The sequence below is a fragment of the Anomaloglossus baeobatrachus genome, chromosome 1, assembly GCF_048569485.1.
Source record: "Anomaloglossus baeobatrachus isolate aAnoBae1 chromosome 1, aAnoBae1.hap1, whole genome shotgun sequence".
Classification (NCBI taxonomy): domain Eukaryota; kingdom Metazoa; phylum Chordata; class Amphibia; order Anura; family Aromobatidae; genus Anomaloglossus; species Anomaloglossus baeobatrachus.
In genome coordinates this window covers 672473068-672491352 of record NC_134353.1, presented here as the reverse complement: position 1 = coordinate 672491352, position 18285 = coordinate 672473068, and the positions used below count along the sequence as shown (strand labels likewise).

General features: G+C 41.3%; 1 protein-coding gene across 1 annotated transcript in view; it reads right to left on the bottom strand.

Moving 5' to 3' along the window:
- SGSM1 (small G protein signaling modulator 1) overlaps positions 1-18285 on the bottom strand; it is a 333454-nt gene that overhangs the window by 7136 nt on the left and 308033 nt on the right. The window contains exons 23-24 of the mRNA XM_075320055.1: positions 7992-8088; positions 7726-7893 (exon numbers count right to left, since the gene is read on the bottom strand). Coding sequence (XP_075176170.1) covers positions 7726-7893; positions 7992-8088 — 265 coding nt within the window. The remainder of the gene's footprint in view (positions 1-7725; positions 7894-7991; positions 8089-18285) is intronic.

The window sequence follows — 18285 nt, the reverse complement described above, 5'->3', positions numbered from 1 at the left end:
CCTGCCATGATTAACCCCTTATTACCTCAATTGCCAACGTACCAGAACAATTCGTGATGAGCCGGGTAGAGAGTCCCGGGACTGTCGCATCTAATGGATGCGGCAATTCCAGGCGGCTGCTGGCTGATATTTTTAGGCTGGGGGGCTCCCCATAATGTAGAGCTCCCCATCCTGAGAATACCAGCCTTCAGCCGTATGGGTTTATCTTGGCTGGTATCAAAATGGGGGGGGACCGCACGCCGTTTTTTTTTAAATTATTTATTTTTTTTACTGCAAGATATAGACCCGCGCACTGGCGGCTGTGATTGGTTGCAATGAGACAGCTGTCACTCAGCGTGGGGGCGTGTCTGACTGCAACCAATCATAGGCGCCAATGGGCGGGGAAAGCAGTGAATCCGAGATTGAATAATGGGCAGCAAGCATTTTCAAATCAGGAGAAGCCGCCAGAGCTTTGTGACAACCGTGCAGTGCCGTGTCGGTGATCGGTGAGTCGGTGAGAGTGAGTGAATGAGTCAGTGAGTCAGTCAGTGAGTGAGTGTGTGAGTCAGTGAGTGAGAGAGAGTGATTGATTGATTTTCTGAAAAGCAATGAATTTATATCACTTCTGGGCATGCTCAGAAGTAAAAACTGGATACGGTACATGCTTCCGGCGTTTGAAGCATGCCACTGTATCCGGCGCGCATAGACTTTCATTATGCACCATGCCGCACAGCGCCGCACCCGGCGCTATACAGTTTTTTGCTGCTGGCAAAAAACGTTCCTCTCTGCGTCCTGTGCGGCCGCCGGAGTGACGATTTTTGCCGCATCCGTCAAATACCGGATCAAACGCAAGTACATGCGGCACAATCCGGCGCTAATAAAAGTCTATGAGGAAAAATCGCACCCGGCAGCAAAAAAACCCGGATGCGTTTTTCCGGCAAAGCGACGGATTGTGCTGCACAGCAAAAACCTGATGTGTGAACATACCCTTAGCTTTACAAGGATGGAAGACAAGTTTAAGCCTCACGCTGGGTTCCCATAGAATTTGTCACTATGCTCAGTGGCTCCCTCGGGGCTGATGTCTAAATCCCAAAATGGGATTTGTTAACTACGACTTGCTGCCTGTCTCCAATATGTGTATATGGTTGGCAGAGCACACTGACTCAGTCTGCATCACTATACTCTATGGCCCAGTTGGCACATACGTATCAATCCAGTTTTGCCAGAGTTTGATCGTTAGCCCCAATGGACACACTGAACATAGTGACAAACGCTATGTAAACCTAGCCTTAGAATATAGACATTTTCAGGCAGAGATTAAAAATGGTTAAGTAATCAAAGTACCATATATTTTATATCGTGGACACTTTTTAGAAAGAAAAGATGTTGCTAAAAAGTGTGTGCATCTCATACTCTGAGTCTGTTGGCAACCAGACCACCCCTTATCACTTTCTTAATATTCAGGGATAAAACCATCAAGTTATTCACAGATATATAGTTCTCTTTTTTTCTTATATAGTACAATACTTGGATAAAACATTGAAGGGGTTTTTCACTATTATTTATTGATGACGTAACCACAACACAAACCAAAATTACACAAGATGGCTAAGAAGAAAAAAATGACTGTTTTAAATCGAAAGGGTCACCAGGATTTTTCCTTATAAGCTGCGGCCACCACCAGTGAGCTCTTATATATAGCATTCTAGAATACTGTATATACACATGTGGTCAAAATTGTTGGTACCCCTCGTTGAATTAAAGAAAAACCCACAATGGTCACAGAAATAACTTGAATCTGACAAAAGTAATAAATAATAAATCTATAAAAATGAACTAATGAAAGTCAGACATTGCTTTTCAACCATGCTTCCACAGAAATGATGGTACCCCTGAAAATAATGGGACATGTTAAATCAAGGTGTGTCCACTAATTTGCATTACAGGTGTCTACAATCTTGTAATCAGTCAGTGGACCTGCATATAGGGCTACAGATACTGTGCTGTTTGGTAACACACTCAACATGGACCAGAGGAAGCAAAGGAAAGAGTTGTCTCAGAAGATTAGAAAGAAAATCATAGGCAAGCATGTTAAAGGTATAGGTTATAAATAATCTCCAAGCAGCTTGATATTCCTGTGACTACAGTTGCACATATTATTCAGAAAAGTAAGATCCATGGGATTGTAGTCAACCTCCCTGGACGTGGCTGCAAGAAGAAAACTGATGACAAATCAAAGATACGGATAATATGAATGGTAACAAAACAGCCAATAAAAACTTCTAAAGAGATTAAAGGTGAACTTCAAGAAACATCAGTGTCAGATTGCTCCATCCATTGTTGTTTGAGCCAAAGTGGACATCATGGGAGACGACCAAGGAGAACACCATTGTTGAAAAAAAAATCATAAAAGAGCCAGACTGTAATTTGACAAACTACATGTTGACAAGCCACAAAGCGTTTGGGAGAATGTCCTATGGACAGATGAGATAAACATGGAACTTTTTGACAAGGCACATCAGCTCTATGTTCACAGACGGAAAAATGAAGAATATCAAGAAAAGAACACTGTCCCTACTGTGAAACATGGAGGAGGCTCGGTTATGTTCTGGGGCTGCTTTGCTGCATCTCGCACAGGGTGTCTTTAATCTGTGCAGGGTACAATGAAATCTCAAGACTATCAAGGGATTCTAGAGAGAAATGTGCTGCCCAGCGTCAGAAAACATGGTCTCAGTCGCAGGTCATGGGTCTTGCAACAGGATAATGACCAAAAATACACAGCTAAAAACACCCAAGAATGGCTAAGAGGAAAATATTGGACTATTCTGAAGTGGTCTTCTAGGAGCCCTGACCTAAATCCTATTAGAAAAAGGAATGTTTTTCAGCTTACCTGCCACAGGCTTGCTCCAGGTCTTCAGGTGCAAAGTGTCCACCAGACAGGCTAAGTCTGGAGTAATACAGGCAATGGAGAGGGAGTGAAAAGGGCACAGCACCAATGAAAAAATATAAACATCAAGTATTTATTGGATTACATTAAAAAAGATACAAAAAAATTAAATAGTGTGCATTAGGGCACCTTACGCGTTTCGGACCACGAACAAAATATTAAAAACAGTCCTTAATCATAGGTGATCTTGCCCAGCATATAGCTGAGTATGTAAATGCAAGGAATCAAAAATTCCCTCTCCATTGCCTAAATCCTATTGAGCATCTTTGGAAAAAGCTGAAACATACCATCTGGAAAAAGTAACCTTCAAACACGAGACAACTGGAGCAGTTTGCTCTTGAGGAGTGGGTCAAAATACCTGTCGAGAGGTGCAGACGTTTCATTGACAGTTACAGGAATCCATTGATTGCAGTGATTGCCTCAAAAGGTTGTGCAACAAAATAAGTTAAGGAGGAGGGTGCCATCATTTCTGTCCAGGCCTGTTTCGTGAGTTTTATTTATTTATTTTTTTAATTCTGTGGAAGCTGAAAAGCAATGTCTGACTTTCATTTGTTAATTTTCATAGATTTTTAATTTATTATTACTTTTGTCAGATTCAAGTTATTTCTGTCACCATTGTGGGTTTTTATTTCATTAAACAAGAGGTATGAACAATTTTGACCACGTGTGTAAATGCTTAGGCTGCACTGTATAACGTAAAAAAAGACCTCTATTATACTTACCTAGGGGGCGGTCAGGTCCAATGGGTGTCGCTGCTCTCGAGTGCGGCATCTCCTCCTCTATCATGTGCAGTCGCTATCCTCCTTCTCAGCTCTGTGTGGATGACGCGTCCTACGTCATCCACTCAAAGACCTCAATGGCGCTCCTGCGACAGTGCACTTTGATCTGCCCTACTGAAGGCAGATCAAAATATTGTGGTGCACATGTGCGGCAATTCTTTGACCTTTCTCCGCACCTGCGCATTACAGTACTGTGCTCTGTCCTCAGCATAGCAGATCAAAGTGCACATGATCAGGAGAGCAATCGAGGCCTCTCTGTGGATGATGTAGGACACGTCATCCACACAGAGTTGGGAAGATGGATGGCGATGGACAGAAGAGAGGAGGCGGCGGACCCGAGAGCTGCGATGCCCATTGGACCCGACTGCCCCCATGGTGCTGGTCACAGCTTATAGGGGAAAATCCTGGTGACAGGTTCCCTTTAAATTGTCAAGCTAGGAGTCATCGTCTCAATCCAATTGAAACATCTTTGGAGGAAGATGAAATCACCTACTGGCAAAAGTAAAGGTGTATTAATTCTAGGTGATACTCGGGAATAAGTGTTTCTAGGAAGCGCTGCCAATCACTCCCATTTGTAGGGTGAAATGATTTTTAACCTTGCTAAAAATTCATTGTACTTTACAGCATACTGCTTGGTGAGAACAATTATGGTATATTCTCTGTCCTTAACTCCCTGGAAGGTTCTTCACCGTTTTAGGAGTATGAAACAGCTTGACATCATCATTGAACTTTTGAAGACGGGATGCCTTGTTGCTTGGATAGTCTTGCCCCCTATAGTCGGATTGTGCTGGACGAGAATAGCATTTCTAGTCTGCCCAGACAGTGTTTGCCATGATGAAAGAGGAATAAAATAAAATGTCCTTTTAAAAAAAGTTCTCCAAGAATAGAAAAAACAAAAACTAAAATAAATTTTACTATAAACAAAATTCCTAAATAGCTTTAATTAGCTAATCACTACAGTACATTAAAATGGCCAATGTCTACTTACACTGATAAAAACTTGTCGTAAAATTTTAATAGGACACATGCCAGTGAGCATGTGCAGTAGGAAGCTCCACTTCTGTACCCTGGACATGATGACCGAAACCAAGTAATGGCAAGCTATCTCTAGGTGACATCAGCCACTCAGCATTTACAAAGACATGTTGGACAGATACATGAGCAGCCTCCTTTTACCTCTACTCTTCTGGTATGTATAGTATTGGATCAGATTATCCACTGTAAGCACATCTTAATTATGAAGGGAGGGGGCAAAGCTTCCTAATGCACATGCTCAGAGTAAACTGTCTTTCTTAACATTCTAGTGTACCAAAATTATGTCCATTTTAATATATCAATTACCTCACTTAGCAAAATTAATATGATTTGCTAATTGAAGGTACTTATGAATTTACATATAATTACAGTACTTTTTTTTAAAATGTATCTCTTTTTCTTTGTTGGAGAACCCTTTTAAGCATCAAAACCACTATTCATAGGCTTATTAAAATAATGAAAGCTGTGGGGATAGTGGAGTCTAAATGGTAACTAATTACAGGTTAGTTTAATTTGTCCTTTGTTTCAAACTGAACAAAAGGTAACATTAATCGTGTCCTGGTATTGTTTTCAATTTTGTATTCATTTTTCCTGCCAAGTTTTTATTTTTGTGTGTTGTGCTTTTCTGCATCAAACAGAAGAGCTCAAACACAACTAAAAAGTTTAACTCAACACTTTATTTCAGGAGATATTTTACACAGGGTACTTAATAATCACAGGTTCCAATAATGTTGACTACATCTATAGTCCCCTTTTATAAAAAATGTAAGTGGAGGTTAATGGCATTATTCACCAAGGTCTACCGGACCACTTCACCCTGCAGAACTAAGGAACAGCGTAATATCAATGTCTTATGGGACATCAATTTTTTTTTCTTTTTCAAACTTTAACAAATAAACTGTGTTAAACATAATGTATTAAATAAGTACTTTAAAAAAATCTCTCTACATAGCAAAGAGTTGCCCGGAAAAGTTTTGTGGACACTGGAAAAACCCACATACTGCCAAAAGTTATATTTCTTGATAAAAAAAATCAGACCCACTGCTTTTCTGTAGTAGTGTTCTACTTGCTTGACTTTTTTTTGGTCCTTTTATACATTTATGAATTAGACAGCACCCTTTTTTTCATTATGGATTTATGTGAATTTGGGTATGCATCTTTATGTACAACATATACAGTGCCTTGCGAAAGTATTCGGCCCCTTTGAATTTTTCAACTTTTTCCCACATTTCAGGCTTCAAACATAAAGATAAACATTTTAATGTTAAGGTTAAGACTTAACAACAAGTGAGACACTATTGTGAAGTTGAACAAAATTTATTGCTTATTTTAAACTTTTATAAAAAATAATAAACTGAAAATTGTGGCGTGCAATATTATTCGTCCCATTTAAGTTAATACTTTGTAGCGCCATCTTTTGCTTCGATTACAGCTGCAAGTCGCTTGGGCTATGTCTCTATCAGTTTCGCACATCAAGAGACTGAAATTCTTGCCCATTCTTCCTTTGCAAATAGCTTGAGCTGAGTGAGGTTGGATGGAGAGCATTTGTGACCAGCAGTTTTCAGCTCTTTCCACAGATTCTCGATTGGATTCAGGTCTGGACTTTGGCCATTCTGACACCTGGATACGTTTATTTGTGAACCATTCCATTGTAGATTTTGCATTATGCTTTGGATCATTGTCTTGTTGAAAGACAAATCTCCGTCCCAGTCTCAAGTCTTTTGCAGACTCCAACAGGTTTTCTTCAAGAATGGTCCTGTATTTGGCTCCATCCATCTTCCCATCAATTTTAAACATCTTCCCTGTCCCTACGGAAGAAGCGCAGGCCCAAACCATGATGCTGCCACCACCACGTTTGACAGTGGGGATGATGTGTTCAGGGTGATGAGCTGTGTTGCTTTTACACCAAACATATCGTTTGGCATTGTGCCCAAATGTTTGATTTTGGTTTCATCTGACCAGAGCACCTTCTTCCACAAGTTTGGTGTGTCTCCCAGGTGGCTTGTGCAAACTTTAAACAACACTTTTTATGGATATCTTTGAGAAATGGCTTTCTCCTTGCCACTCTTCCATAAAGGCCAGATTTGTGCAGTGTACAACTGATTGTTGTCCTATGGACAGACTCTCCCACCTCAGATGTAGATCTCTGCAGTTCATCCAAAGTGATCATGGGCCTCTTGGCTGCATCTCTGATCAGTCTTCTTGTTTGAGATTAAATTTTTGAGGGACGGCCGAATCTTGGTAGATTTGCAGTGGTATGATACCCCATCCATTTCAATATGATCACTTGCACAGTGCTTCTTGGGATGTTTAAAGTTGTGGAAATTTTTTTCAATCAAATCCAGCTTTAAACTTCTCCACAACAGTATCACGGACCTGCCTGTTGTGTTCCTTGGTCTTCATGATGCTGTGTTTTAAACAGAACACTGAGACAATCACAGAGCAGGTGCATTTATACGGAGACTTGATTACACACAGGTGGCTTATATTTATCATCATCAGTCATTTAGGACAACATTGGATCATTCAGAGATCCTCAATGAACTTCTGGAGTGAGTTTGATGCACTGAAAGTAAAAGGGGCTGAATAATATTGCACGCCCCAATTTTCAGTTATTTATTTTTTTAAAAAGTTTAAAATAAACAATAAATTTCATTCAACTTCACAATTGTGTGCCACTTGTTGTTGATTCTTCACCATAACATTAACATTTTTATCTTTATGTTTGAAGCCTGAAATGTGGGAAAAGGTTGAAAAATTCAAGGGGGCCGAATACTTTCGCCAGGCACTGTAGGTATTTGCTCAGTGAAGAGATACTACTATAAGGAAGGCTGTCTTAGCGCCAAACCTTCATACATCTGTCCATCAATGACAATTCTTTTATATACCTAAAAATATTTCAAACAACCACATTACTTGGTGTAAAATTTACAGTCTGCACAGATCGCTTATATCACACAGTGGAATAAGATTAATGTTACTTACCATTAAAGAACTTTATTATATCAGTAAAGTCCATATTATTTTCAAGGATAATATCACGATAGACTTCCACCAGTGCCAAGGCAATGAAGAGGACAAAGTGAGAGGATGACACTTGTTTAGCAGCCCAGATGGTTTCCCATACTGAGAATACATCATCATACACCAATTCTGTAAATCAGACACATAATTATAGTCAGCCAAACATGACTTTGATCAGTCATTCATTTTGTGTTCACTGATGTAATGAACTGATTTATGTTGCTTACCTCTTTTGAAGTCTAGAAGAAACCATCGGTAACAGAAGTAGAAGTGAGTATAGTCACCATTTTGATGCATAAGTTCAAAAAGCTCAGAATCCAAAATCTAATAAAAGAAATTCGGAAAACTGAAACATTAAACTCAAATAACAAAACAACACAAACAGCAATGTGACATATACATCTCTGGAACAAACACACATTAATACAATCTCCCTCTTATATGTCCTTCTGATCAGTGGGGTTCAGATCCTGAGAGCTATACTATCACTTAATGTCTCAAATTCGCAGCTGATCAAGCAGAAGTACTCCACTCAACAGGCTATCTACTAACCCCTTAATGACAACGAGCAGTAATATTACGTCCTAGCGGTCATAATGTTACTGCCCGTGGTCTGCCGCCGCAAGCATGCCGCGATCGGTGCACATCTCAGCTGATTTTCACAGCTGAGATGTGTGCCTGCTAGGCACGAGCAAAATCGTTATCTGCTCGTGCCGTTTAACCCCTTAAATGGCGCTGTCAATATGTGACAGTGCCATTATAATCGCGATCGCGGTAAACATTTACTTACCGCCTGATACCGGAAGTCACGTGACGGGAATCACGTGACTTCCGGTAGTTGTCATGGTAGCACAGGGTCATGTGATGACTCCTGTACCTGCCATGAATTACTTTCAGTTTCACTCGGCCGGGAGCCGAGTGAAGCAGAAAGTGAGCGTATCTGCTGTTTACAGCTCTGTAGCTGTGATCAGCAGATAGGGCAAAGCGATCGGATTGTTGATCGCTATGGTCCCCTAGAAGGACTAGTAAAATTTAAAAAAAGTTTTAAAATTTTTTAAAAAAAACAAAAAAACCTAAAAGTTCAAATCACCCCCCTTTCGCCTCATTGAAAATTAAAGGGTTAAAAAATAAAAAATATACACACATTTGGTATCGTTCAGAAACGCTCGATCTATCAAAATATAAAATAAATTAATCTGATCAGTAAACTGCGTAGCGGCAAAAAAATTCCAAACGCCAAAATGACATTTTTTTGTTGCCACAACTTTTGCGCAAAATGCAAAAATAACAGGCGATCAAAACATAGCATCTGCGCAAAAATGGTACAGTTAAAAACGTCAGCTCAAGACGCAAAAAATAAGGCATCACTGAGCCATAGATCCCGAAAAATGAGAACGCTACGGGTCACGGAATATAGCGTAAAACGTGCGCCACTTTTTTCGGACAAACCTCTGATTTATTTTTAACCCCTTATATAAAAGTAAACCTATACATGTTTGGTGTCTACAAACTCGCACTGAGTTTTACCATATAGTGAACACAGTAAATAAAATATCTCAAAAACTATAGTGCTATCACACTTTTTTTTGCAATTTTTCTGCATTTGGAATTTTTTTGCCGTTTTTCAGTACACTATATGGTAAAACGTATGGTTTAATTTAAAAGTACAGCTTGCTCCACAAAAAATGAGCCCTCACATGACCATATTGACTGAAAAATAAAAAAGTTATGTCTCTCAGAAGAAGAATGGCGAAAAAAAACCCCAGAAAGCGAAAAATCGGCCGGTCGTGAAGGGGTTAAGCCCCTACACCCCTGTGTTTAACGCAGGCATAAGCCTGACAAGCTGCACGTATCAAAGCATTTCTTGAGCAATCATTGGAGATCTCAGAACCTGGACCTCCAACAATTATCAGCATGCTCGTATAAATTGGGATGACAATAGACAAAATTAATAAAAAACTATAGGTAAACTTTGCTCAATATTCATTATTTTAACACATTCACAATATTGGACGTACCGATGCGTCCTATTTTAAAGTGTATTCGTGTACATCCTGGCGATTATGTATAGACAGGAGCTGTGCATTCACAATAGCCGACAGGAGCCCAGCATACATGATAACTGAGCTCCAGCTGTAGCTGCCAGGGGAGGCGACTGCACTGCCTTTGGCTGTTTAACTCACCAAATGCCAAAATCAGTAGCTATCGCAGCATTTGATCACAAAGGCCCGAATGTTGCCATGACAGAAAAAGATCAAATAATGACCTCCTGATGGCCAGGGAATTCCAGGGAAGCACATGAAGAGTTAACAAACTTCCTAAATGTGCTTTTGAATACCTTGAAGGGTGGCGTTTTAAAATGGGATCATGTTGGGCGTTTTTTGACATATAAACGTCCAAATTTCACTTCAAATGTGAGGTGATGTTTTAAAAAAAAAAAATAGATTCTAGAAATTTTGTGGGAAAAACGAAAAATTGCTGCTAAACTGTTAAAACTTCTACATTTCTAACAAAAAAACAAATATGTTTCAAAAATGGTGCTCATGTAAAGTAGACGTGGAAAGTGTTACTTGCTAATTATTTTTAGTGACAAAAAAATTGAAAGTTCAAAAATTTCAAATTTTAAAAAAGTTTAAATAAAATACCAATTTTTTCATAAAAAAACGTAAATCATATTTACCTAAATTTATGACCATCATGAAGTACAGAGTGTCATGGAAAAAAAATCCAACTATCTCAGAATCACTGTTGAAGATATTTGAGAGCTATTACTACATAAAGTGAAACTGGACAGAATTGAAAAATTAAACCTGGTGAGGGAGGTGAACCAGACTTTGGAGGTAATGAGTTAAATCATGTATCCTTGTGATAGGTGATAACTTCTCAATCAATGGGGGTCTGACCACTGAGACCCGAACAAATTACCAGAATAAAGCGGGGTACTTTTTACCCCCATTTAAGTGGAGTGGCAGTGCAAATGCTCACCCTGAGCTCCATTCATTCTCTGAGGGACTGCTTAAAGAGAACCTGTCATCAGGATCAGGTATGATAAACTAAAAGGTATGGGAATTAAGGCACTATTCTGCCGATTCAATAGGTACCTTCACTGTAGAAATCCACAGCCTGGATTGAGTTTTTGTTCAATAAGCTGTTCGTGCATTGGGGCGGGACTGTGCGTAGGATCCATTTTATTGAACCAGAGTGATAGAGCAGACACAGAATTTTAAACAACATGAAGATACTTAAGGGGGCTTTACACGCTACGATATCGTTAATGTTTTATCGTCGGGGTCACGTTGTTAGTGACACACATCCGGCGTCATTAACGATATCGCAGCGTGTGACACTTACCAGCGACCTGAAAAATGGTGAAAATCGTTCACCATGGAGAGGTCGTTCCAAAACCAAAAATCGGTAATTGTTGATTATAGATGTTGTTCGTCGCTCCTGCGGCAGCACACATCGCTGTGTGTGACACCGCAGGAGCGAGGAACGTCTCCTTACCTGCCGCCGGCCGCAATGCGGAAGGAAGGAGGTGGGCGGGATGTTACGTCCTGCTCATCTCCGCCCCTCCACTTTGATTGGCCGGCCGCTTAGTGACGTCACGGTGACGTCGCTGTGATGCCGAACGTCCCTCCCCCTTGAGGGAGGGATTGTTCGGCAGTCACAGCGATGCTGCCGACCAGGTAAGTGGGTGTGACGCTGCCGTAGCGATAATGTTCGCTACGGCAGCGAACACACGATATTGCACACACGACGGGGGCGGGTGCTTACACGCTCGATATCGCTAGCAATTGCTAGCGATCTCGTAGCGTGTAAAGCCCGCTTTACACTAGAGGCATCTGGGAGGCCCTTGCAGAGATGAATATCCTACAAACTATCCTGCCCAGATGCATGAACTGCTCATTGCACCAAAACATCTGACAGGTTCTTTTTAAGATAGCTAACTACAGTGCTCAATTATTGCTCCATTTAACCTAGTAACAATATTTGATGGAGTACGTTATCTAGAAAATGGAAAACATATAGTATAACATACAGTAGGGGGTTCATGTACTTCAAAAAGTGAGGCTGCAAAATAATAAAAACGGTAGAAATATAGCTGTATTCATGGAGCCGAGTTGATAGAGGAATATCATGGGCTTTTACATGCTCTAGGCTAGGATATGTAGACATACAGCCCCAGAGACTAGGGAATAAAAAGCAGAAGTACACAAAGTCTTATCTGAGTGTATAATGTGGCTATCCTGCCTTAAAGGTGTGGTCCGAAGTCAAACTATATTTCATTCTAAATCCCTATCTATTTAGTGCTATAATCTAAGGTATTTTCTAATATATTTCTATATAAAATTCGCTACCATTCCCTAACTACACAATATAACTCCTATTTTTTTCCTATTTCATGTGTGATTGCTCTTCATTTGAGAATCCCATCCAGTGTATGCTGGGATACTCAAGCGAAGAGTCATCAGTACAGAGGCCACGATCACTGCCACAGCTTCTGATCCCTACCTGATATACTGATATGAAGAATCATCAGTGATACTTGTTTCAGGGGTTGTGCTAGTTCCTGATGTGTCCCTGTCAGAGATGTATGATCTGCTGCCCCCACTAGTGATTTTACTAGTCTCCTGCAAGCTAGGTATTCGTACACAGGTCTTTTGCCAGCTGAATTATTACTTGATCTGAGCCGACAACAGAGCAGACTGTGTCATTATGCAGATCGCACATTGCACAGCTCATAGGCAGGGACACAGCAGGGATAAGCACAGCACCTGAAACAAAAGTCACTGATGAAGCTTCGTTTCAGAGAGCGGGCTGAGGCTGTGGCTTTGTCCTATTGGGGACAAAAATTCACTGTTGTCTGAATCGGTGAAAGCCTACTAGTGGGACACTCACTGATCAGCAACTTATCACTTATCCTGCAAATAGGTGATATCTTGTTTTCACAGTAAAATCCCTTTAAGAAATAGGGTAAAATTTCCAGTATTAGCAAGGATACCTCAACTATCCCTAGGTGAATTACACAGGCTTTCACATCTCTATTTAAAACAGAGTATATAAAATACCCACATTTTTATGTCATATTAGTGTCAGATCTGATGATCGCTGCGAAGGATACAAATCAAAATTAGACACGGTCATCTATATGATGTGGTCTTGCCAGAGACTCTGAACAAGAATGGTGGGCTAATCAAAAGGGTTTATAAATTATATAATTTATAATCACATCTAATAGATGCGGCAATACCGGGTGGCTGCAGGCTGAGAATACTAGCCCCCAGCCAGCTTTATCATGGCTGGCGATGAAAATTAGGTTGGACCGCATGTCGCTTTTTTAATTTATTTAACTACCAAATAAAAACATCTGCATCACTAGCACAGCCGCACACACGTCTGACAGGAACGTGCATGTGTTTCTGAAACACATGTACGTTTACTATACTGACCCGCAGACACTTGCACTGCTTTCCCCGCCCACCGGCCGACCTGCCGTTTGTGATTGGTTGCAGTCAGCTGACACGTTGACACTCAGGGTGAGGACGCATCTAACTGCAACCAATTACACGCGCCGGTGGGCACACAAAACCATGAATATTGAATTGTCGGCTCCGGAAGGGAAAAGCGTGACCCGAAAGGAGTTTGCTGCCATGACATAGCCTCGGGTGAGTACACCGCGCGCGCTCCTACCCTCTTATCCCCTCCACAAACATTTTTAATCTCCAGATTCTGGTCCCCATAGACTTATTCACAGACTAAAAAACTCCTTTTTCTTATATAGAAATAAGATTTAATAACAGAAGCAATAAAATACAAAACACTTCCACAATTAATTCCAACCCAACAGAATTAGTGCCAACAACACAATAGAACCTTAGATTGTCGACGAGTACCTTTTTGATTATACCAAATCATATCTAAATGATCAAGACCCCTTTTGTAGGGGAACAGAGATATCAAGATATCACCATATGGTTTCTATATTTATAGGCAATATTTAGAACAAATTATTGTGTTGTTGGCACTAATTCTATTGGGTTGGAATTAATTGTGGAAGTGTTTTGTATTTTATGCTCCTGTTATTAAATCTTATTTCTATATAAGAAAAAGGAGTTTTTTAGTCTGTGAATCAGTTATAAACCTCCTTACATCAGCTAGTTCGCGAGATCTCCATAGACTAATATGGGCGCCGGAATCCGGAGCGGATATGGATTTTGTTTTTCAATCCGGCAGTGATCCATTGGTCCCGGATTTTGGCAGGTTCGATCAACTCTGCACATTTGGTATTTCTGTGTTTGGGACAACCCATTCAATAAAACCGTCACACTAGTTAACCCCTTCAGTGAACACGGTAAAAAAAAAAATGTAGCTATGTCTATTCATCATACATCTGACAAAAAAGTGGAATAAAACACAATCAATCAAAAAGTCATATGTAAATAAAAATGATATAGCTGAAAATTTAACAAAATATAAATGTGGTATCGCTGTAATCGTACTGACCTCATGAATAAATACTTATCACTTTTACAACATGGTGAACGGCATAAAAAAAAAAACAGTTCCTGAATTGTTGTTTCTTCTTGATTCTGCCATAAAAATGCAATAAAACTCCAAGTCATCCCACAAAAAAACAAACCCTCACATCATTCGGTCAGCATAAAAATAAAAAAACTATAGCCTTCAAAAAGTTTGATGATGCAAAAAACTTTCTTTTGTAAAAAAAAAAAAGAATTTTTTTGTATGATCGTAGACAAAATTTAAAAAAAAAACAATATAAAGATATGCTGTAATACTATTGACCTGAGGAATAAAGCCAACTTATCACTTATACCGCAAGGTGAACGGCGTAAAAAATAGTAATAAAGCAAATTCTTCAACTGCTGTTGTTTTATTTATTCTGCATCCCAAAGATCGAAGTAAGGCTTGGCTCACATTTATTCTGAGCTCTATGCTGAGCATTTACACCGGAGATTATGTAGAAATTTCTGAAAAACGTGAAAATTCACTGCAGTGAGGCAGATGGAGTCACTTTCATCTCCTGCCTAGCCTGTGGTCCGGAGTTGTCCATCTATTTAGGTGTCTTTTTAGGCGTGCACAAAAGGGTGGTCAACAACAATTTTGTGCCACTTTGAGAAGGACACCACATAACAGAGGCCAAACGGAGTCCGGAGTAAAGGGGGCTTTACACGGTAGCGATATCGCTAGCAATTTGTAGCGATAGCGAGCGTGTAAGTACCCGCCCCCGTCGCGCATGCGATTGTTTGTGATCGCTGCCGTTGCGAACATTATCGCTACGGCAGTGTCACACATACTTACCTGGTCGGCGTCATCGCTGTGACTGCCGAACAATCCCTCCTTCAAGGGGGAGGGATGTTCGGCATCACAGCGACGTCACCGCAACGTCACTAAGCGGCCGGCTAATCAAAGCGGAGGGGCGGAGATGAGCAGGATGTAACATCCCGCCCACCTCCTTCCTTCCGCATTGTGGCCGGCGGCAGGTAAGGAGACGTTCCTCGCTCCTGCGGTGTCACACATAGCGATGTGTGCTTCCGCAGGAGCGACGAACCACCTGCATAAACAACCCTTACCGATTTTTGAGTTTGGGACGACCTCTCCATGGTGAACGATTTTCACCATTTTTGAGGTCGCTTAAGGTCGCTGGTCAGTGTCACACGCTGCGATATCGTTAATGACGCCGGATGTGCGTCACTAACAACTTGACCCCGACGACAAAACATTAACGATATCGTAACGTGTAAAGCCCCCTTAACTCTGCTGCCTCATAATAGTGAATGGATCTGTTGGCAGTTTCACCTGAATCACATATTTCGGAGCTGTAGATGGAATTCCTAGAATAAGTGCTCAGCATAGAGCACTGGATAAATATAAACTTATCCATGTTACTAGTATAACAGAGGCTTTGGAAAAGTGCTCTGGCTCACCCAAAAAATAAATCCAGCAAAATCTACACTCCCAAATTCAAATGCTCATCTCCCTTCTGAGCACCACAATGAGTCTAAACCACAGTTAACATCCACATATCTGGCATTACTGTAGTGAGGAGAGCTTGCCTAATTTACAGGGTGTGTCTCCAGAAGCATAAGCTGGACACCATGTATGGGCACTACAATGTTCTGGGCATTACAAGTAGTGATAGGCGTACCTGGACTGTAAGGCCAGAATCACACTTGCTAGTGCCTCGCGTGTAACTCGCGCGAGTCTCTCATGGTAGAACCCGGCATGGCTGCACACTATGCATACAGGAGCATCTGAGCTGCATAGAGATACATGCAACCGACCCGCTCCTGTCAGGGGAGTGTGTGGCCAAGCCAGGTTCTACCATGAGAGACTCGCGCGAGTTACACGCGAGGCACTAGCAAGTGTGATTCTGGCCTAAAAGTTTCACGAGTACCTATGCACCTACCCCGGGCCCATAGTTGTCAGGGTGCTCTGGGTACCTATCCGGATCTGGCAACTCAGGTAGTTAAAAAAATAAACAAATGAATAAAATAGGGAAAAGCAGGTGCGTCATACATACCAGTCTATTGCGTGGCTATAACACTACTTCCAGGGCCGCTCATTATCCTTCATACAAATGCACTGTTTCCCTCGCCCACCGGCAGTCCCGGCGTCTGTGATTGGTTGCAGTCAGACTGCACCCCCAGCCTGAGTGACAACGTGTCTCACTGCAACCAATCACAGACGCTGTGTGTGTCCCTATTGTGGTGTAAAAATATATAAATAAAATTAGAAAAATTGGTGCCGGGTCCCCCCATATTATGATACCCAGCACAGATAAAGCATACGGGTACAGGCTGCAGCCCCCAGCCGTGTGCTTATCTTGGTTGTGTATCAAAATAAGCGGAACCCCATGCATTTTTTTAAATTATTTAAATAAATAATTTTAAAAAATGGAGTGCAGTCCCATCTCCTCCAATTTGATACATAGCCATGACAAAGCCTGGGGGCTGGTATTCTCAGTCTGGGGAGGCCCACGGTTATTGGGCCTCCCCTGCCTAAAAATAGCAGCCTGCGGCCGCCCAAGGTTGTCAGCCACGCCGAGCAGTCAGTACTGATAGGAGAGTGTTTTGGGTTCATGGTTTATTTCAAATTTGATTTTCCGATATCTTGTGAATAACTTTAAACTGATGAGCGCGGGCACTAATACTTTTGCCTGTATGTGCACTGCATTGTTGGCCCCTGTTCAGCAATATACAATCTTTATTATTCCTCAGCCTGATTTAACCTCTTAGGGTATGGTCTAGATCGCTGACGCCTGACTGGGTCTGTTCATTGTTTATCTGCATTGGGTTTCCCATTAGTATAATGTTAGCTTGACTCTGCTTTATTGCATGCAGTTCACATTGAACATTCCTACTACGAGTGTTTGACCTTTAGTATGTTATTATTGTCAGCGATTTTTGATCTTTTCCCTGAAAGGTTTTTCAGGATATTTTCTACCTTGCAATCAAACCATTGTTAGGGTTCTGACAGTGCCATTTGATTTCATCTCTATACCATCCCATCTTCTGATTGTTCGGTGTGACTGGATTTTGGTCTTTTCTGGTTTTAACTTGACTGTCTAATGTATTATTTGCATCTAAAAATTTAATCTATTCCTCTTATGGCTGTAATTTTTTGACAATAAAAGCTTTATCGGATATTTAAAGAGGTTGATTCATTCTGTGTTATTTTGGCCATTTTTTGGCCTCACTAGTTTCTCCTGTTTTTTCATATTGTACATTATGGGGTTTAGTGATGTTGGATAAATTAATCATGATAGGCCCTAGTGTCCCATTCCTTGTTATAAAAATCCTGGCACTTTACCCGGCTCATCCCAATTGCTCTGGTCTGGTAGCATTCGGGGTAATAAGGGGTTAATGACAGCTTACTAATCTGTAAGTAAAAGAAATAAAGCAAAACACAGAAAAATATCTTTATTTGAAATAAAGGACAAAAAAATTCTCTTTCCCCTCTTTATTAACCCCAAACACCAAGACCCCAAGTAATCCACATGAGGTCCCATTATTATTATTATTATTATTATTATTGTTTATTTATAGAGCACCATTAATTCCATGGTGCTGTACATGAGGGGGTTACATACAGAATACATATACAAGTTACAATAGACAGACTGGTACAGAGGGAAGAGGGCCCTGCCCTTGCGGGCTTACATCCTAAAGGATTTTGGGGAGGAGACAGTAGGTGGGGTGTAGGTGGGGCGGCAGCTCCGCACGGTGGTGGGGCGGCAGCTCCGCACGGTGGTGGGGCGGCAGCTCCGCACGGTGGTGGGGCGGCAGCTCCGCACGGTGGTGGGGCGGCAGCTCCGCACGGTGGTGGGGCGGCAGCTCCGCACGGTGGTGGGGCGGCAGCTCCGCACGGTGGTGGGGCGGCAGCTCCGCACGGTGGTGGGGCGGTGGCGTCATTGTAGATTATAGGCATTTCTGAACAGATGAGTTTTCAGAGTCCGTTTGAAGTTTGCAAGTGTAGTAGATAGTCTGATGTGTTGAGGCA